This window comes from Hyla sarda, chromosome 3, assembly GCF_029499605.1.
Source record: "Hyla sarda isolate aHylSar1 chromosome 3, aHylSar1.hap1, whole genome shotgun sequence".
In the NCBI taxonomy this organism is placed as follows: Eukaryota; Metazoa; Chordata; class Amphibia; order Anura; family Hylidae; genus Hyla; species Hyla sarda.
The window spans coordinates 310,191,561-310,213,525 of NC_079191.1; the positions used below are offsets into that span (position 1 = coordinate 310,191,561).

General features: G+C 41.2%; 1 protein-coding gene across 4 annotated transcripts in view; it reads right to left on the reverse strand.

The window, feature by feature from the left end:
* The window catches only part of IPCEF1 (interaction protein for cytohesin exchange factors 1), a 217,152-nt gene that overhangs the window by 55,157 nt on the left and 140,030 nt on the right, over window positions 1-21,965 (reverse strand). For all 4 annotated transcript variants that reach the window (XM_056567041.1, XM_056567039.1, XM_056567038.1 and 1 more), the window contains 2 exons: window positions 17,883-17,919; window positions 17,265-17,434 (listed from right to left, as the gene is read on the reverse strand). In XM_056567041.1, coding sequence (XP_056423016.1) covers window positions 17,265-17,434; window positions 17,883-17,919 — 207 coding nt within the window. The remainder of the gene's footprint in view (window positions 1-17,264; window positions 17,435-17,882; window positions 17,920-21,965) is intronic.

The window sequence follows — 21,965 nt, forward strand, 5'->3', positions numbered from 1 at the left end:
TTATCTACTTTAAAGTGTTTCTTATATATATAAATTTTAGTTTATTGTGTGTGGGATTTGGGTGGAATAGGAGTGTGGCAGAAGATTGACGAGCTGCAGAGCCTAGCAGGAGCCCTTGCCTTTTTTTGGTCCGGGGGCCCCGAGTGTTGTCAGTCCGCTCCTGGGGGGAGGGGAGGGAGGGGGTGTAATTAAGGGGGGGTGCGTGTGTGTGTGTGTGTGTGAGGGGGGTGACAAACAAAGGGTCCGCCCCGGGTGCCAAATGCTCTAGGTACGCCCCTGTATGGTAGATTAGTCCTACAGTATAGTATTACAGAGCAAAAGACAAGAAAGCAATGAATACAGAGTGTATCATATAATGCAAATGAAATAAGCAGATACAATATATGCAGCCATACATGTGGAGGCAACAGGACAAATGTGTGCTGCAACAAAAACTATGTTTCACAAAACGGGACTTAGGGTACTGGCTGACAGCCAATGTGTGTATATACTAAGCTAGTAATAAACACAGCATGCAAAAATGCACATAAATATAGCAAAGCAAATGAAAACCGTGCATATATTTTAATTTTAGTCTATGATTCTGTGACCAGATTTTGCTGATAGACTCCATATCTGCTCTGTGAATTGTGATATATATGAGACAGCCAAGGCTACCACACCTCCTCAAACTGGGCCTAGCTATCCTGAATGATGCTAATCAGGCAGTCATTGACCATCATTCAGTTAATGTTATTGACTACTTAAGAGATAGGTATAGCCTCTGATTTCCAACTTCTAGCGATTGCTACTTAAGCAGCTAAAAAGAAGAAATATATGGGCACTTTTTCAGGAGGACTCTTATCACTGAATAGATTAGGCAGTAAATTCTTGTCCAGAATCTCCAGATATGCGAACATTCCCACCAGGTTTAAGACTTTGTGCCCCTATTGCCACACTTATAAAAGCAACACAACAAAACCTTTAGGGGACATTTTAGACAGCCGATCCAAAACTAGGTACCACCGTAGCATTACCTTCCAACTAGCTTCCACTTCCAGTGCCCTATTAATCAACATCTCGGTGGTGGTCTCTGCCATTTAAGTTTAATCAGAAAGCTCCTAAGTCCGTCTTAGGTCCTCCTCCCATTTAGATATGTTAGCCAACTTTCCTGGGTTAGGCATTAGCTCTCCTTAAAGCCAAGGAATAAAGTGATTAAGCCCCAAGGAGCCCATAGAGAATTTTAAAATTGATCCTGTCGATCCATGTTCATAGATGGGAATTTCAAACCATTTATGTAAGTGGGCTATGTGATAGTACCTGATGATCTCCAAATCAAGACTTTTATGTACAGTTTGAAAGTAAGAAAGGGAACTGACTCCCAGTCTATAAAGTCTCCAATTCTAAAGAATCCCTTATTCATCCACCATGGGAAGGATGACTAGGCAAGACCTGGGACAAAATCCTAGGTCTCAAAAGATAGGGGCCACCAGTTTGTGAGAAGACAGGAGAAGGAAGCTGCTGCATAATCTGTCCCACAAGGAGAAAATAGTAAACAAAGAGGAGCAAAGAATTCTTGGCCTAGACTTTAGTGCAGACTAAGGTATAAGTTTAATGTGGATATCTAGCTGAATTCTCCATAGAAACCCACTGAAGGGCCTGGTAACCTCTTTGAACCTGAGCAAGTTGGGTCAAGGGGGCTGCCTGGTAAAAATTTCTAAGATTCAGCATCCCCAAATCCCCCTGGCAAAGCATATAAAGTGTCCACAACCACTCTCTGAACTCCCAGCCCCAAACAAATATAAGGAGATGGCTTTGGAGACCTGCCAGAGACATACAGTATTAGTGGTAAAATATTAGTTTTGGGAGAAGCCAGCCTTCCTAGCTAGGAAACTCCCAAGCCAGACCAACACTGCAAATACTCACCGTGCGCCTTTGGGTTTCTTTTTCTTAAACTATTTTCCAGCAGTTGTTTGTAATTGTAAATGTTTATTTCCCAATCCGGGGTCAGGCTTTACTACATGGACCCTCACAGACCTGGAAAATTTTGCGAATGGGCAGTCCTTTATCTTAGGTGCAACTTCAATTGTACCATGGATGTTTCTTTTAACACATACTGAGGTATGCATGTCGACTCTTTATGCAGGAGCGGTGTGTGGAGCAGGGGTGGACTGACACCTCATGGGGCCCCCGGGGCAATAGAAGTTAATGGGGCCCCATTGTGCCCACCCATTATAGACATCCCACCCACATCCAACATAATTTATTTCTGCTCCCGTACAGTCTGCTGGGGTGATAGTACTGGGGTTGCTTCCAACACACTCCTGTCACTCTTAGGCAGCCTGTACATGCTGAAATCTCACAGTGATAGGAATGTGGTAACCACCCCCCAACACTTCTACTGGAATTGACAGCCAGAAGTAAGTTGCAATGCTGGTGCTGTTGCCCCACTGTCATACACTTACGGGAGAGGTGGAGTCAGCGCAGATAGGTGTTGGACACTAGAGAAATCGGCTTCCTGTATTGCCTGAAGTCTGGCTGTGCTGACTCCTCTCCCTCAGTAAGTAAATGTGATGTCCCAGTACAGGACATGGTCCTGCAATACACTTAGGCCCTGTCAGGTTGAGTCCCTTTGTGACCTGGAGGCTCCCCTGCAGTGTCTCCATTGCTGTTATTACAGTGTTATTTAATGTATTAGGATTATAGTCAGTATGTCAATGTATAGTCAGTATAAAGGACCTTTGGAGGACTCCAGTAAATGTCTAAAGGACCTGTGAAATGTAACATGTTATGTTTATGTTATCACATGTTACCCAGAGGGCACCAGGTTAACACATGACCTGCAGCTTGACCAAAAGGTCTTGGCTCAGCCCCGTCTATATAAGGGGGCGGCCAGTACAATTCTCTCTCTTGTACGATCATCACTTTACTGAGACCAGCAAACACCAGAGATCTCAGTGCTAGTGTCCAGTACCTGGAAGGCCTCAAATCTACAGTCATTCCAATAAGTCAAGTCTCTGTCTGCTGTCAATATTTACAGTCTAGTCAAGCCTCAAGTCAATTATCTAAAGTCTATTACAAGTATAATTGGTCCCACCAAGCTGTGAGGTCCTTCTGTGTTCCTGGCCATCTCCCTGGGATTCTGGCCTAGCTGTGAAGATAATAACACCTATCTGACCTCAGTAAAGCCTCCGTTAAACCATAACCTGGTTGTGGACTCTCATTTTCACTGCCTAGCTATTGGAATAGCGGAGATACAGTTTGGGTGGATCCGATACCCAAAAACCACTCTGGCATCACGATCATTAGGGGTTAATAACACCTTGCCCCTGTGGTTAATACAATCTTGCCCTATCCACCTACACCACTACACCCCGTGGTCCCACCATCACCATAGCTCACCACAATCTTGGCGTCACGAACAGGATACGGGTGTGTGCCTTAACCACTTAACCACCAAGTCAAGTCACCGTTATCAAGATACGGGTGTGTGCCATAAGCATTATGCCGCAAGTCCTTCCCCCCCAGTCTGAATTGTGTCCAAGAGAGAAATCACATGCAGTTGCGAAAAAGTGTGCACCAGAAAAGTGTACAGGACTTTGTCATTGAAATTTGTTTTTATAGTGGTGCTCAAAAAGTTGGGGGGAGGTGAAGAAAACTGTGCCATTTAATGTTAAGAAGTCTGCAAAAGTTGGATTAACAATGTGCAAGATCAGAACAGAGGCCATGTTGCGCGCCAAAATGTCTGCTTTACCTGCAAGGGTTAACTTGATGGTCGAGAAGCGCGCCAAAGGTTCCTGCCAGAGCCAGCATCCTGCCCCTGGGCATGGAGATCATGTCGCTGTATCCAGTCCGAGGTGGAACTTGAAAGGTCCCCCCTTGTTGCTGGGGGGGGGGGGGCGACGAAGAGGATGCACCGCTGATGACGTCCTTCCAGCAGGTGGCCATTTTGGTGAACACCAGTGAAGTAAACAGTGCAGATCCCATCACCAAGGGAACGAAAGCAGGAAGTTCCCTTGGCGCAGCCGCACAACGAATACTGGTGGTTGCGCCTTGCTCCGGAGGTCCCAGTCAAGCACCCGCTGCAGTGCAGGCTCTGCAGACAACAATGAGCACAAGTCAGCCGCCAATGTCGATGCTCGCAAGAGGTTATTGAAACGTTCAAGCATTGTGCCTGACAGACTTGTCAAGATCAGTTCACTGCAACCAAAATTAGTAAGTAATGTGCCCGGCTTCGGCTGAGACACTCCTTGGTAGAGAAGATTCACAATTTGCTTTACATAGGCACAAACAAGTCAGGAGGGGACCCTGAGCCACATCCATGAACTCTTTAATGTACATGGACTACTGAGCAGTACATGAACTGTTATGTAAATACCTAAAGTAATATATTCAGTTCTATAAAAATGGTTATGGAGGTACACTAAAATTTTATGGTCCTGTATTAATATGCGAATGTATTTTATACATTCCTTGAAGGAAAGAAAGGCAACATATATGTCATTACCACAGGACTACTGGCTGGGAAGCCAACAGTCTACTGTATTGAACAGTTTGTGTGCTGATCTGCTGCTGAAGATAGGGCAGTGGGAGGATCCAGGAAGGGGCATTTATTATAAAACATTATTTCCCTAGTAGAATCCCGTAGTCATGTTTAAAGTTTAAAGGGGTACTCCGCCCGAGACATCTTATCCCCTATCCAAAGGATAGGGGATAAGATGTCAGATCGCTGGGGACCCCCGGGATCGCCGCTGCGGCACCGCGCTTTCATTACTACACAGAGTGAGTTCGCTCTGCGTAATGATGGGCGATACAGGGAACGGAGCAGCGTTACGTCATGGTCCGCCCCCTTAATGCAAGTCTATGGCAGGGGGCGTGACGACCGCCACACCCCCTCCCATAGACTTGTATTGAGGGGGCTGGCCATGACATTATGAGGGGCGGAGCCGTGACGTAACGATGCTCCGGCCCCTGTATCGCCCATCATTACGCACAGAGCGAACTCGCTCTGTGCAGTAATGATAGCGCGGTGCCGCACAGCAAGCGACGTTTCGACTAGGCTCTCCCAGTCTTTTTCAAGCTGTGCCTCCCAGTCTTTTTGCACTGCTTGAAAAAGACTGGGAGAGCCTAGTCGAAACGTTGTTTGCTGTGAAATTTTTTTTAATATGGAATAAATCACCTATTTTTTGCACTATATTTTGTGTGCTGCGGAAATATCCTTTTTTGTACATATATATATATATATATATATATATATATATAGTGATGATGTATTGGAATATCCCAAATTAGGGATAAGAAACATATGAAGAGCAAACACAAAATGGATCTACCTATTCTAATCCATATTGTTCATAGAAAATCATTACAGAAATACAGGGGCTTTCCTAAAATGTTCTACAATTCATTTCTAATTAAAATAATATGTACGGTAAGTCTGGGTGTATCCTTTTTGGATCAATAACAATATCTGGGGTGTAACTAAATGACACTTATAAGCAGCTGTGTGTTTATAAATCAAATACTGTACAATGCCAAAATTGGTATCTTATATGTTTTATCATTGTTTTCCTTTAACAGATGACACGATAATAATGGCTACTCTACTTGCTCCTTATATGCCCTCAAAATTGAAGACATAAGTATTCTAAGCCTAGTTTCATGAAACTGGGCCCACCTTGTCAATGCCAAATTTTAAATATAATATTAAAATATTAGTTTATATTTTCATTAGCAAAAGAGCATTAAAACCCATATTGTCATGGGGAAAAAAACCACTCAAACAGGCCTTAGTTATTGCTAAGTTGAATATTAATCATTTAAAATAAAAAACATACACTGATGGCTGGTAGGGCTTTAAAGGGGTACTCCTGAGGAAAACTTTTTTTTGTTTAGATCAACTGGTGCCAGAAAGTTAAACAGATTTGTAAATTACGTCTGTTAAATGATCTTAATCCTTCCAGTACTTTTTAGGGGCTGTATACTACAGAGGAAATGTTTTTATTTTTGGATTTCTCTTATGTCACTCCACGATGCTCTCTGCTGACCTCTGCTGTCCATTTTAGGAACTGTCCAGAGCAGGAGAAAATCTCCATAGGAAACATATGCTGCTCTGAACAGTTCCTAAAATGTACAGCAGAGGTCAGCAGAGAGCACTGTGCTCGTGACATAAGAAAAATCCAAAAAGAAAAACATTTCCTTTGTAGAATATAGCCCCTAAAAGTACTGTAAGGATTAAGATTTTTTAATACAAGTAATTTACAAATCTGTTTAACTTTCTGGCACTAGTTGAAAAAAAAAAAGTTTCCCACGAGAGTAACCCTTTAAGAATAGTTAGTGAGGCAGTAGGTGTTGAAAATGTTTTCCAAGTGTGGCTCAAGTGTGGCTCATAATGTATCCTGGCAAAGGCATTTTCTTTGCCTAGCCGCTTGTACTAATAGCAAGGAATATCTTATGGAAGTGACAGAAAGCTCACAGAACATAAAACGTGTTCTCTTTTCATATATAAGACTCATGGTAATCTAGAGAATGCAAATAGTACTGCCAATAGTCCGAGACTTACAGGAACACCCATTTGGGCCTTTGGTCAGCTCATTGACATAAGTACATAATTTGGTTAAATCATTTAAGGACTAGCTAAATAAGTGACTCATGCACAGTGAATTCATTATACTCTCTAAGAGTTAAGAAACCTGTTGTAACGCACATCCTACAAACCAATAGTACATTACAAAGCAAAAACTTATATTGCTATTAGTGATTATTGTAAAACAGGAACTGAGACACTATATGAAATGAATATTAAGACCCAGCTATTAATCATTTAACACAGGTGTTTCATTCAGTCCAATTGCCACGGGTCTACCAATGCAGTCTGCCTTTACAACCATTTGTGAATGAGTTGTTTAACCCCTTAAAGGGGTACTCTGGCCCTGAGACATCTTATCCCCTATCCAAAGGATAGGGGATAAGATGTCTCACCGCGGGGGTACCAAAAAAAAAATGCCAAGGTGCAATTTCCACACAAATTAAAAACGCCAGAAGATTTTTTTTCAATCCAAAAAACGCAGGACAAAAAAACAAGTAGTAACTGAGCCTTAGACTTTTTGATAGCTTTTTACTTCATTATATCTGGGGTATGATGTGATTTAAAAAAAAACACAATTCTAGGGTTTGGTATTTTTTTTTACGTTTACGCCGCTAACCATAAGGGATAAATAATGTTTTATTTTAATAGTTCTAGCAATTATGCACGTGGCGATACCAAATATGTTTATTTTTATTATGTTTACATATTTTTTATATGGAATTTGGGAAAAGGGGGTAATTTAAACTTTTAATATGGAAGGGTGTTTTAAAAAAATGTATTTCCTTTTTTTTTTTTTTTTTTTTTTTTTACACTTTATTAGTCCCCTTAGGGGACATTTAGGAGACATCATTAGTTTCCTCATACAGATCAATGAGGTTCCATACACTATTGAAAAAAGTTTTGTGCAGCTCCCTGCGATAATGAGCGAGGTTAACTTGTATACTCATACCCAGGGAGAGGGAAAAAAATTGTAGATTAAAAATCGATTTCTCAGTCCTCAGCACACCAACCACTAAACACTAAAAAAAAAAAATGTTCTGGGGTGAGCCAATGGTCTACCATACATTCATTTATGGTAGACCATTGGCTCACCCCAGAAAAAAATTTACCTTCCAGACCAAAATGTAGTTTACAATTTAATCTAAAATAAATGAATGGAATAATATACAAATGAGCATCAGTAGCAGGGCCCTACGGCTGTGCTTACATACAGAGACACTAGTTACCTTAGTTGTAAAAGGATATAATAATATAATGATAAAAAGGATGTATTAAAAAATATGTCCAAATATTTCCCTTATTACACACAAATATATCAATGATCCTGCGGGGAGGAAATGGGTGACTGTATACACCCCTGTGTGAAAAAATTGTACAGTATAAATTGCCGAATTTTTTTGCAGTGATATGCAGTTGTACTATTTGTTAGGTCGTCAGTCCTGCAATAAAGATATATACATACACAGTCTCATGCAGTAAGGCTATGTTCACACTGAGGAATTCACGAGGAATCATTTTGGTTTGGAAATTGTAGCCTTCTGTCATTTTATCCATCAAACGGAATTTAAGTTGAATTTGAGCGGAATTTGAGCGGAATTCAAGCAGAATTTGAGTGGAATTTCCACGTGGAAATAAAGAGGTATGAAGGGGGAGGCTATTTAATTATACTTTTCTGAATTCTGCTTGAATTCCGCATGAAAACGATGTCGGTCAGACTTTTTTTTACCATTGACTTCTATTGAATTCTGCTTGCGGATTCTGCTTGAAGAATGAACATGTTCTTACTTCAAGCAGAACTGAATTCAGCGTCGGAATTCAAAAAGCAGAATTTGCGCAGTGTGAACTGAGAAGCGGAAAATACATTGAAGTGATTAATTTCAAGCTGAAAAAGCTGGCAGAATTACTCAGGGAAATTCCTCTTGAATTCCTCAGTGTGAATATACCCTAAATAAGCTTATGTTCCACCAATCCTGCAAAATAATGTTGTAGTAGTATAGCAAATTGCACATGACTCGCCGGTCCTGTAAAGTAAAAATGTAGCAAAATCCTGCTGGGTAGGATTGAACTCTGCTGTACCTGCTCTGCTGTATACAGTCACCCATTTCCTCCCCGCAGGATCATTGATATATTTGTGTGTAATAAGGGCAATATTTGGACATATTTTTTAATATAACCTTTTTATCATTATATTATTATATCCTTTTACAACTAAGGTAACTAGTGTATTTATATGTAAGCACAGCCGTAGGGCCCTGCGGCTGATGCTCATTTGTATATTATTTCATTCATGTATTTTAGATTTAATTGTAAACTACATTTTGGTCTGGAAGGTCAATTTTTTTTTCTGGGGTGAGTCAATGGTCTATCATACATCCAGTGTTTAGTGGTTGGTGTGCTGAGGACTAAGAAATCTAATTTTAGTCCCATACACTGTTAATGGCACAAGGACGTGTATACCGCTGCAGGGATCAGATCAGCCAAGATCGTGGACGGAGGTCCCTTCACCTGCCTCCGTCCACCTCCCGGGGTCTTCTGCACTGATCTGCCTTTCAGGAGACCAGAGCAGAAGATCGCTGATAATACTGATCAGTGCTATGCCCTATGCATAGCACTGAACAGTATTAGCAATCCAAGGATTGCTATAAATAGTCCCCTATGGGAACTTAAAAAAAAAAAGTGTAAAATAAATGTAAAAAAAAGTTTTAAAAAAAGTGAATTTTTTTTTAAAGTCCATCCCACATAAAGTTTTAATTCACCCCATATTAATACAAAAAAGCTTTAAAAAAAAAGATAAATAATAAACATATTTGGTATCTCCGCATGCTTAAATGCCCGAAATATTAATATATAATGTTAATGATCCCATACGGTGAACGGCGTTAACATATACATTTTTTTTCTAAAGTTTCTGCTTTTTTGTCGCATCAAACTGCCAAAATTTTTTATAAAAAGCGATCAAAAAGTCATATACGCAAATGTGGTACCAAAACAAACTACAGATCATGGCACACAAAAATGAGCCCTCACACATCCCAGAATACGGAAAAATAAGAAAATTAGAGGTGGTCAAAATGGGGCAATTTTAAACATACCGTATATACTCGAGTATAAGCCGAATTTTTCAGCACAATTTTTCGTGATGAAAACACCCCCCTCAGCTTATACTCGAGTGAACTCTCCACCCTCAGTGGTCTTCAACCTGCGGACCTCCAGAGGTTTCAAAACTACAACTCCCAGCAAGCCCGGGCAGCCATCGGCTGTCCGGGCTTGCTGGGAGTTGTAGTTTTGAAACCTCTGGAGGTCCGCAGGTTGAAGACCACTGCGGCCTTTGACATCATCCAGCCTCCTCTCACCCCCTTTAGTTCTGTACAGTACTTGCCTCCGCTCGGCACTGGTCCGGTGCTGCAGGACTGTCCGGTGGGATAGTGGTTCCGGGCTGCTATCTTCACCGGGGGCGCCTCTTCTCCGCGCTTCGGGCCTGGCCCCAGAATAGTCACGTTGCCTTGACGACGACACAGAGGTACGTTCATTACCAACGTCCTTCTGCGTCATCGTCAAGGCAACGCCTCTATTCCGGGCCCGAAGCGCGGAGAAGAGGCGCCCCCGGTGAAGATAGCAGCCCGGAACCACTATCCCACTGGACAATCCTGCAGCACCGGACCAGCGCCGAGCGGAGGCGAGTACTGTACAGAACTAAAGGGGGTGAGAGGGGGCTGGATGATGTTGAAGGCCGCAGTGGTCTTCAACCTGCGGACCTCCAGAGGTTTCAAAACTACAACTCCCAGCAAGCCCGGACAGCCGATGGCTGCCCGGGCTTGCTGGGAGTTGTAGTTTTGAAACCTCTGGAGGTCTGCAGGTTGAAGACCACTGAGGGCGGATAGTTCACAAGAGGATGATGACAAGAGGATGATGACAAGGGGATGATGAAGGGGGGTGGGGATGATGACAAGGGGATGATGAAGGGGGGTGGGATGATGACAAGGGGATGATGAAGGGGGGATGATGACAGGCGGTGATGATGAAAGGGGGATGACGACAGGGTGATGATGATGAGGATCTGGATGATGACATGGGGGGGATGATGTATTTCCCACCCTTGGCTTATACTCGAGTCAATAACTTTTCCTGGGATTTTTTGGGTGAAATTAGGGGCCTCGGCTTATATTCGGGTCGGCTTATACTCGAGTATATACGGTACTGATCTTGTAAAAAAAAAAGTTTGAGATTTTTTAACAGCAGTGCAATAATAGAAAAGTATGTAACCATGGGTATCATTTTAATCATATTAACCCAGAGAATAAAGAAAACATGTCATTTTTACCGCAAAGTCTACAGCGCAAAAACAACCCCCCCCCCCCCACAAATTTCCTTACACAAAATTTTTTTTGGGGGGGTTTACCATACATTTTAGGGTAAAATGAGTGATGTCATTACAAAGTACATCTGGTCAAGCAAAAAACAAGCCCTCATATGGGTCTGGGAATGGAAATGTAAAAGAGTTATGAATTTTAGAAGGTGAGGAGGAAAAACGAAAACGCAAAAATAAAATTGGCTGTGTCCTTCAGGTCAAAATGGGCTGTGTCCTTAAGGGGTTAAAGAGCGCAGTGAATTTTAGCCTGGTATTGTAATAGGATGTCACCACTGCATCAAGTCAGTTTGTGAAGGTTCTTTTATGGCTACGAACTCTTCTCCCAACTGGTTACCTTTTTAGCTTCCTCTCCTTCATATAATGTACTTGGTTGATATGAAAGGTGGGTGACGTCAAATAAATGTAGTATTTATTTTAAATAATGTTGTGTGAGAAATATACAGTAGAGACCACCTGGGAGGGTACAACTACTTTTTATGTACAACTATGGAGACCTATTTGTTATTTATCTTATCTTTGGCTATGTTCTTATCTAAGCACAATGATTATTTTCTACAGATAAATAACTACACAAACTTTTTACTTAACCCATTTCCTTGTTTCCATAGATACAACTTTATCTCTGTTAATACATGTAAAGCTGTGGTTTGTGTCCCTAAATGTTCCCAAAGTGAAATTGCATTTCTACAGAAGCTGAAGTGGGCAAAACATGCATTTAAAGTGCATTTTGGGGCATACATAACCAGAAAATCTATTAAAGGGGTGCTCAACTGGTGCCAGAAAGTTAAACAGATTTTTAAATTAATTCTATTAAAAGATCTTAATTCTTCCAATATTAATCAGCTGCTTTTATGATCCACAGGAAGTTCTTTTCCTTTTAAATTTCCTTTTTGCCTGGCCACAGTGCTCTATGCTGACCCCTCATTCCATTTTAGGAACTGTCCATAGCAGGATAGGTTTTCTATGGGGATTTTCTCCTACTCTGAACATTTCCTAAAATGGACAGAGGTGTCCAGCAGAGACTGAAAAGGTGTTAAAAAAAAACTTCCTGTGGATCATAACAGCAGCTGATAACTACTGGAAGGATTAAGATTTTTCATAGAAGTAGTTTACAAATCTGTTTAACTTTCCAGGACCAGTTGATTTAAAAAAAAATAAATAAAAAAAAAATATATATATATATTTTCCTGTGGAGTACCCCTTTAAACTGTCATGTATTTTAGTCAGAAATATTCTGCTCTGTTGCACACTGTGCTTCTTGTACACAGCAAGCCACATGTAACATTGTACTCTCTAGTCAGCTTGTACATTGTACTGATATATATATATATATATATATATATATATATATATATATATATAGTGCATTCTGTATTGTTGCCATGTGACCTTGTCATGAGACTGAAATGACTAATAGATCTGGGGATGTGGCACAATGCCAAATTTATTAGATGTTGCTTCTCATTCCATACAGTGTACTAGTGAGCAAAGTATGGCCTACATGCAATTATGGTGGAGTGGGGGTGGTTAGTTATAGTGGGATTTAATATCTGTAATTTTCTAAAAACATTAAAAAAAAAAATTTTTTTTCCATTTGGTCTTTTTCAGTTTCAAGTGACGTAAAAAAAAAACTACTGGTATCCATATAAATAACCTCTACAAAACCTGTGGACCTTCCTATAGAGCAGTGGTCTTCAACCTGTGGACCTCCAGATGTTGCAAAACTAGTTTTGCAACATCTGGAGGTCCGCAGGTTGGAGACCACTGCTATAGAGCATCAGCAGAAGCCACTAAGTTCCTGCTCGCCACAGCCAATTGCCCCTCCATAATGCCCAACAAAAACCAAGCACACTATATATGCCAGGACATCTGAAACAGAGCTCTGGAATAGAGCTTTGTGCAGCTGTATGTGCAATATGCAGGTGTGTGTGTGTGTGTGTGTGCAATATGCAGGGGTGTGTGTGCATGTGTGTGTGTGCATTGTGCAGCTGTGTGTGTGTGTGCAATATGCAGGGGTGTGTGTGTGCATTGTGCAGGTGTGTGTGTGTTCATTGTGCAGCTGTGTGTGTGTGTGTGTGTGTGCAATATGCAGGGGTGTGTGTGTGTGCAATATGCAGGGGTGTGTGTGCATGTGTGTGTGTGCATTGTGCAGCTGTGTGTGTGTGCATTGTGCAGGTGTGTGTGTGTGTGTGTGTGTGTGTGTGTGTGTGTGTGTGTGTGTGTCAAATACACCCTACATATCTAATATGTCATATTATGGATTAGGAGAGAGGAGATATTGGAATAGCAGGAAGTTTTCTTCTTTTTTTCTTTGTTTTGTGCAGTTATGGTTTCCATGTATTTCAGTTGAGCTGCACTGGCTGTCATTCAAGGTAACAAGGGTGTGTAGGATTATCAGGGGTTTAAACTTTTTATAAATAAACTGGTCATTGAATAAAACATAAACCTTTACATAACTTTTTCAGTGCTCTCCATTTGTGTGTATGCCGGCAATGTGAAGATGGGATGATTCTATAACATGAATACATTTCTTTAGTAAGTGACGATTTTTTATTTGTATGTTTCTAAGAAAATAAACATTGTTCAAACTTCACAGATGTCTATAAAACATCTAAAATTCCTTCCATGGCCCTACAAAGATAGAAACAGGCTCTTGTAGATACATACTCATACTTTAGGAGACAGGAGGTCATAAAATGAAAAAGCAGCATTGTTTGGCTGGCTGTGTGGTTCTATGTTGTGTAGGACAAAGATACAAAAGAAGCTTTTCAGAATTTCTGAATACTCTTAGCAGGGCCAATATCTGCAAAGAGATTTGTATTTCGGGGAGTAGAGCCTTTACACTCTACCCTGTACACGATAATTTGATGTAGCTAAAACATATTATGCTACTGTATTAAAGAATCGTAGCTAATCTATTAAAGATTGTCTGACTAAAAGCTTGTTCATAGTTTCCAAGAAGGTTTTTTCTTGTGTTCACTCTTTTATCTCTACGAGCAACAACAGACAGGAGACAACTCTTTGGGCTATCATCAGTAGTGAGATGCTTGGCCCAACGCCTGTATCTATTTTTTCGGACAGATTGATAAATCTGGGTCATAGTGTCCATTTAATGTGACCGATAACGATTTACAAAAAGTTCTTTCAAGCTAGAATATAGGCCCAGATTTATCAAACTGTGTGAAAGAAAACATTTTTTGTGATTTTCCTATAGCAACCAATCACAGCTCAGCTAACGAGCTCTGGTAAAGTGAAAGCTGAGCTGTGATTGGTTGTTGTGGGAAAATCACAATTTTTTTTTCTCTCACACAGTTTGATAAATCTGGGCCATATTGTTCACCCTGCCTCTCCTACCTTACAAAAATATTGTGATCAAAGGATTCCTTTCTATAATGACATCTACCTTTTGTCAAAAGTACTTTAAATGTTGCCTAAAATGAGGTAAACTTCTTAGGCACCTCATACAAGAAACAATCTCTACCCATAATATTAGCATTGTAGCTCCAATCGTGCTTGTAGTGTTTATTGTCTTATCTCTTGAAACCAGAATCCTTCCATTTCAATCTCCGGTCTGAAACTGAGATTGTGTGTATGTTTTTCCTTTAACAAAATCCAGACCAGAATTGTAGAACAGAGATAACGACAGAAAGCTTTCTTAAAGGATTTCTGTAATGAGTTTAGTTGTGATATGTCTCTGATCATTACCCTCCATTTCAGAACCATATAAGTAAATTACAGTAAAATACAATCCAGATACTGGCCCTGCTTTACTATTGTAAATCTGACTTGCTTGCGCCATTAATTGTTTGTGGCACATCGCGTCAAAATAATTCTTCAACCTCAACAAACCTGGAAAAGGGGCATGGTCAGTTGGAAAAGCGGCCCAGACCTATTTACTATTGATTTCCCTCAAAATCCTACAAATATATGGCTGGAACTTCTTCCACAAAGAATTGTGAATCTCAAAAGTAAATAGAATGGAATCAAGTCTGAAACAACATTCCACATTAATAAAAACCCAACACTGATATTGATATATGGAAATGCAAGCTGTATTATATACAGGCAGATGATCTATTGTTCAGTGATTAGATCAGGGGTGGTACAGGGATAAGAAATCGCTTATGTTGCCATTGGGTTCAATTTATGGATTGTAAAAATTACAATCCTATACCTCTCTTTAAACTGTTTTTTAAAGCCAATTGGACACCATGTCCAAGGGTAATAATACTTATTGGGAAGGTAAGAGGATGTCTCGCTGAATAAACATTTGCTATAAAATAACAATTATCAATTTGGTAGAAAGAACTGGCGGAAAACAACAAGCTAATAAGGTGGGTGAGGCAGTGCATTCTGAAATCCCTGCCTAAGGGCTCGTTCACACGGATCCGCTGACGATGGACCCTACAGTGTGGCTCCAGATGTGCCTGCTCAGAGCAGCAATCTGCCGCTACGAGCAGACACACTGCGATGTGCAAGTCGCCATGCGAATGTAATGAATAAGTAAACCTATAATTAGCCCAAATGTTGCTCCTATTTAAGCACTGCCTCCACTCCAGAGTCCCTGGTAGAAGTGCCACAGTGATGTCACTGTGCATGGGTCACTGTAGCCAATCACTGGCCTCAGCAGTCGCATATAAGAGGAAGTGAATGTGATTATTTAGGGCCAGTGATTGGCTAAAGCAAGCAACCTGTATACAGTGTTGTCAAAAAGACACTGCCGCTGGTAAGTCCAGAGTGGCAGCAGCGTTGGAACAGGAGAGGGTAAGTGTAAGTTTTCATTTATTCTACCATTCCCTGCCCCTTGATGGCTGTGGTCACTCGTCACGCCCCCTCCCATAGACATGAAGATCCCGGATCCCCGCAATCAGACATCTTAGCCCCTATGCTTTGGATAGGGATAAGATGTCCAGGGGCAGAGTACCCCTTTAAAGCTTTTAAGTCATTGTTCACACTTGCATTGTTACTTCTGTTGTTCTTTTCCGACATATGAGCAGTGCTATAATAATGGTGAAGCCAGAATTGATCACATGACAGATGTCAACAATGCTCTGGAACTGACTATAATGAGGTTTGTTAGGTTTCCATCAATAGCTGAATGCTGCGTTATAGTTCAAGCTTTTTTAACATAGTCTCCAGTGAAGACTCCTACCGTGGAGACAAATACAGAGGCTAACAAAGAATACATAAAACTATGAATACTATGCAAAATAATGAGTCTGCTGTAATTGTGAGGTGATAGCACCCTTGGGAATAATAATATCAGACATAAAACATAAAGATCATGTTGTCTACTTATTATATACTGTGGTCCACTAATTGTATCATCTGTGAGCTGCCCTAGTAAGGATTCTACAAGAAATAGCAAGCACTTTCTAGGCCGGAAGGGGTTTGATTATTTTAACTGGGTCCTGTGAAATGAATTGGGCCATTTTTATACATCATTGACTATTCATTCCACTGTTTAAAGGGGTTCTCAGGCACTAAGACATCTTATCCCCTATCCAAAGGATAGGGGATAAGATGCCTGATCGCGGGGGTCCTGCCGCTGGGGACCCCCATGATCTTGCACGCAGCACTGCGTTATAATCAGTTCCCTGGAGCATGTTCGCTCCGGGTCTGATTACTGGCGATCACGAGTGCCGGAGCATTGTGATGTCACGGCCCCGCCCTGTGTGATGTCACGCTCCGCCCCCTCAATGCAAGCCTATGGGAGGGGGCGTGACAGCTGTGTACATGTCAAATGCAATGACTCTAGAGAAGTAGGTAAAATGCAGCCAATAAGCATGTGTTTTTTTTAGATTCCCCTATAGAAATCCAGTTCAGTCTACTCTGTTAAAAATGCCATTATAATGAGGATTAAATTGAAGTCCATATGAAGGTGATATACAGAAAATGAGTACGGGTGGGATACTGCCAGAAAAATACATCCCTTTTTTTTTTTTTTTTTTTTTTTTTACTAATAAAGATTTTACTTGACCTACAATAGAAAGGACACAAAAACAGAATACTATATACCACAGGGTCATAATGTAAAAACAAACATTTTTTGGCTCCATAGAGTGTATGGTTAAGACAATATCAGAAAATGTGTGAAACTGTAAAATCTACTGTAAATTCTACTCACATAGAACAAACATAACAAGTCTATAACCATAAGCCACTATTTCATCAGTGCCACTGAAAGATAACAAGTTTAAGGCACATTCTTTACACAGAATTACGTTTTTACTACATGTCAGTGACAGGGATGAAATCACAATGCACAGAAAACTAGGGCATTAAGCTGAACCGAGACGTAAACGAGACGTAAACATGAGCACTCACCATCTGACCAGTATACCAGTACAAACATGAACCTTTCAGAACTGCCCAAATCTTTTTCCACTTGTTGCCAAGAAATGATTTTTCCTTTTTCTTGTACAACCATCCTTGACAATCAACATTTCCTAATTCTTTGCATGAGATTCTTCGTCGACTCATTTTGAATATACTGACTACAATAAGAAAAGAAGAAAATATTTTTAGGAATACAAATGTATAAGCACGTACTGTTTCACACAATACGACCTTGAAAACTGTCAGATATGAATATTTACAGGGCAGAAAATGACAGAACCCTTTCGTATAGCCACAACTTAGTACTAAGAGTAGAAATACACAATGTTGGTGTTTGCTTTCCCATTGCACCCACAATCTGTGTATCCATCTGCACGTTGTTCTAGTCATTTTCCACATTCGGGATATTATAAAGCTACGAAGCGTACAGTATTAATATAGGATAAACACATGTATAGGAAATGCTACAAGTATCTTACAGATAAAAAGGTGCTGAAGATGAGCAAATAGTTTCATAACACATAGCGTTACCTGTGTAGAGCAGAGTCACAAACTACTCATGGGCGAATACAAATTGTATAGAAATAGAAAACAGCTGGAGCTTACCTCTAGATTTCTTCTTTTGCTTTGACCGCAAGGAAACCTGCAGGAAATGGACAGAGGAAAGCAAGATCGAGAGGAAATTTCTTATTGTGCTTGTTATGGAAGAGGCTGGAGTTAAAAGAAAAGGAGGGTCTGTTAGAAGGACAGTCTATGCTGCGCACACGTCCACAGGCAAATGAGGAAGCTCCAGCTAAATGCTTCACTTGCAGTTCATTTCTCTTTCTTCATGAATCAGGCTGTCTGAGTGCTAATATGTTAATGGTCTTATTAAAGTTGGTTTGCCAGAAATTACATTTTATGTTTACTCCTAGAGAACACAACATAGCCATTGTGTTCAGCAGACCAGGTTATCTAACACTACATACTGTGAAAAAAGCTTGTATTTCATTGTGATCTTGATCATGAAAGGGTTAAATAAATAAAGTACTTCTCTTTGCAGCCGTTTCTTAAACCAAATGACAGCAAGAGGACAGCAATGGGACAAGGCAGTAGGCAGCAACAGTACAGCTACTTTTTTATTTTATTTTAACTGCACCAGTAGGCATTAGCTTAACCCCTTAAGGACCAATACAAATAAACCTGTACGCCCCTGAAAGACCAGGACTGTTTTTTCAAAAATGTCTGTCTTTATTAGAGAATAACTCTGGTAAGGTTTTGCCAATCACGATAATTCTGACATTGTTTTTTTGTCACAAGTTGTCCTTCATGTACATAGTAAAAGTAAGCCGATATCATTTGTATTTTTTTTTTACAATGCAAAAAATCATGAAATTTTAACAAAAAATTATGATTTTTTGCTATTTTAACACTAATAGGTTGCATATATTTATACTTACTGACCAAATAGTTTATGAAACTTATACTTTCAGATGTCTACTTTATTTTGACGTCATTTTTTTGTTTTTAATTAACATTTTAAATTAGTTAGAAGCCTAACAATTTAATTTGAAAATTTGAAAAGTACATCTTTTTTTATGTGCTATGCAAGGTTTTCAGAAATTTGAAGGTAGTAGAACATAGGAACACCCCCCCCCTAATTACCCCATTTTAAAAACTAGACCCCTCAAGGTATTCACTAGGGGGTGCTCGCGATCGCGATGCGGGGTGCTGCAGGGGTGACAGAGGGAGCTCCCTCCCACTGTCATAACACTTACAGCCCGCGGTCACTTCCGACCGCGGCTGGAAGGGTTACAGCTGCCGGGACCGAAGTTTACTTCGGTCCCGGCAGTGCAGCAGGGTCCCGGCTGTGTGATACAGCCAAGTCCCTGCTGCGATCTCGTGGGTGCACTGGGCAGCACCCACGAGAATAATGGACGAGTATAGACGTCCAGGTGCCGGAACGCCCGCCAAACTGGACGTCTATACTCCTCCATGGTCGTTATCGGGTTAACATTCCTTTCAGCTCAGAAAATCCCTTTAAAGGGGTACTCCGCCCCTAGACATCTTATCCCCTATCCAAAAGATAGGGGATATGATGTCTGATCACGGGGGTTCCACCGCTGGGGACCCCCAAGATCTCTTCTGCAGCACTCCCGTCATCGCCTGCATCCCCTGTATAGCCCGTCATTAGTCAAAGAGCGATCCTCATTCTGTGCAGCTGAGAAACAGGGATGCTGCAGGAGGGATCGCAGGGATTCCCAGTGGCGGAGCACCCGCATTCAGACATCTTATCCCACATCAGATGGATAGGGGATAAGATGTCTAGTACCCCTTTAACCCCTTAAGGACCAAGCTAATTAAGCCTGTACGCCCCTCAAAGGCCAGGCCTGTTTTTTCATATCTGGGATGTATGTCTTTTTTGAGAATAACTCTGGTAATGTTTTGCCAATGAAAACAATTCTGACATTGTTTTTTTGTCACAAGTTGTACTACATGAAAATAGTAAAAGTTAATCGATATCATTTGTATTTTTTTATTTACAATGCAAGAAACCTTGAAATTTTTGAAAAAAAGACGATTTTTTGTTATTTTGACGTTAATAGATTGCATATATTTATACATAATCTTAAATTTTTTTATCAAAAATTATAATTTCATGTCTACTTTATTTTCTCAACTTTTTTTTTAATTATTATTCACATTTTAGATTATTAAAGGCCTAACAAATTTACTTGACATTTTGAAAATTTGAAAAGTACATCTTATTTTTATGTGCTAAGCAAGGATTGCAGCAACTGAGAAGTAGTAGAATATGGGAACCCCCCCCCCCCAATGACACAATTTAAAAAACTAGAGAAAGAGAGGAGAAAAAGGGAACAAAAGACCAGCGCACCCTGTGCCGTTACCTCGTGGGGACAAGAGTCAGGTAAAAATGGGGGTGGAAAGTTGCTCACCTTGTTGTGTCGCGCTGCGAGCGCGACACCGTTGTGGGCTTGGTATGGAAATGATGTGATCCGCGGCAGCCTGTATCCTTCCGTTTCTCGAGATAGTCGAGGTGGTTCAGTCAAGATGCGCGTTCTGTGCCCATGGCAGAGGTCACAGAATCGAAAATCAGATACTCCTCTGGCGCTCGCAGGATCCGTTTAGGTGGTCAATTAGGTGAGAGACTACAGGTGCGGTAAAGAGTTCAGTCTTTATTGCTTCATAAAGGACAGACAACGCGTTTCGAGGGATCGCCCCTCTTCCTCAGATCATGGGACCCATGACCTGAGGAAGAGGGGCGATCCCTCGAAACGCGTTGTCTGTCCTTTATGAAGCAATAAAGACTGAACTCTTTACCGCACCTGTAGTCTCTCACCTAATTGACCACCTAAACGGATCCTGCGAGCGCCAGAGGAGTATCTGATTTTCGATTCTGTGACCTCTGCCATGGGCACAGAACGCGCAATTTAAAAAACTAGACCCCTCAAGGTATTCGCTAGGGGGTACAGTGAGTATTTTAATACCATTGTTTTTTGGCAGGAATTATTACAAAGTCAGTGTTAAAAAATCGAAACTAGCTTTATTTCACAAATGCATGATTTGTGGGACATATTTTTTGTACATCACTTCTGATATTGAAAGAAATGCACCCTCTATTTTATTTAGCTGCTTGTCCCATGTTCGGAAATACTCCCGCTTAGGCCATATATGGTTCCTTGGCCGCGTGGTAAGACTCAAAGGAGAGGAGCGCCATTTGGCTTTCAGGGAAGAACAGTACCCCCATCCCCAAAAGTGACCCCATTTATATACCGCACCCCTACAAGTTATTGGCTGGACCAGGGACCTCTCTGCTTGGTCCTTGGTCGGCTAGCAGTATAACGCATCTGTCTGTGACGAATATATCCATCACTTCTGCGGCTGGGTAGCTCAGTGTGTCTGCTCATGACTGCCAGCAGGAAATCCGCCGCTATGAGTGGACACACAAAGCTACCCAGCCGCAGCAGGGAGCTCATTATCGTGACTGCTGCATAATGTGTAGGATCACATGGTGGACATCCGCAGCCTATTACATGCTGTGGATGTCCGCCAATGCGATCCTACACATTATGCATTTTTTTTTTATTAGATTCATTTAATAAATGTATTTTGAATATTTTTTTTCTTTTTTTACACTTTTATTACATTTTTATTTATTTTTACACTTTTATTTTATTTATTTATTGTTACACTTTTTAATGCTTTGGAATACTTAGTATTCCAAAGCATTGCAGTTATTGCTGCCTGCCAGTTTTCACTAGCAGGCAGCATATCAGGACGGCACGTCCTGACAGGCAATACCCAGGGCAGACCTGGGGGTCTTTGTAGGACCCCAGGCTGCCCAAGTATGCAGCAGAACCCCGCGATGCTCCGGGGTGCTACAGGAGAGACAGAGGGAGCCCCCTCCCTCTGTCAGAACTCCTTACAGTGCACGGTCACTTCTGACCGCGGCTGTAAGGGTTAAACTAACGGGAGTGAAGTTCACTTCACTCCCAGCAGTGCGGCAGGCCCCGGCCAACCGCGGCCACACACAGCACCTCGCAATCGTGATGCGGGGTGCTGCAGAGGAGACAGAGGGAGCCCCTCCTTCTGCCATAACACTTACAGCCCGCGGTCACTAACACTTACAGCCCGCGGCTGTAAGGGTTAAAACTCCCGGGACCGAAGTTTACTTCGGTCCCGGCAGTG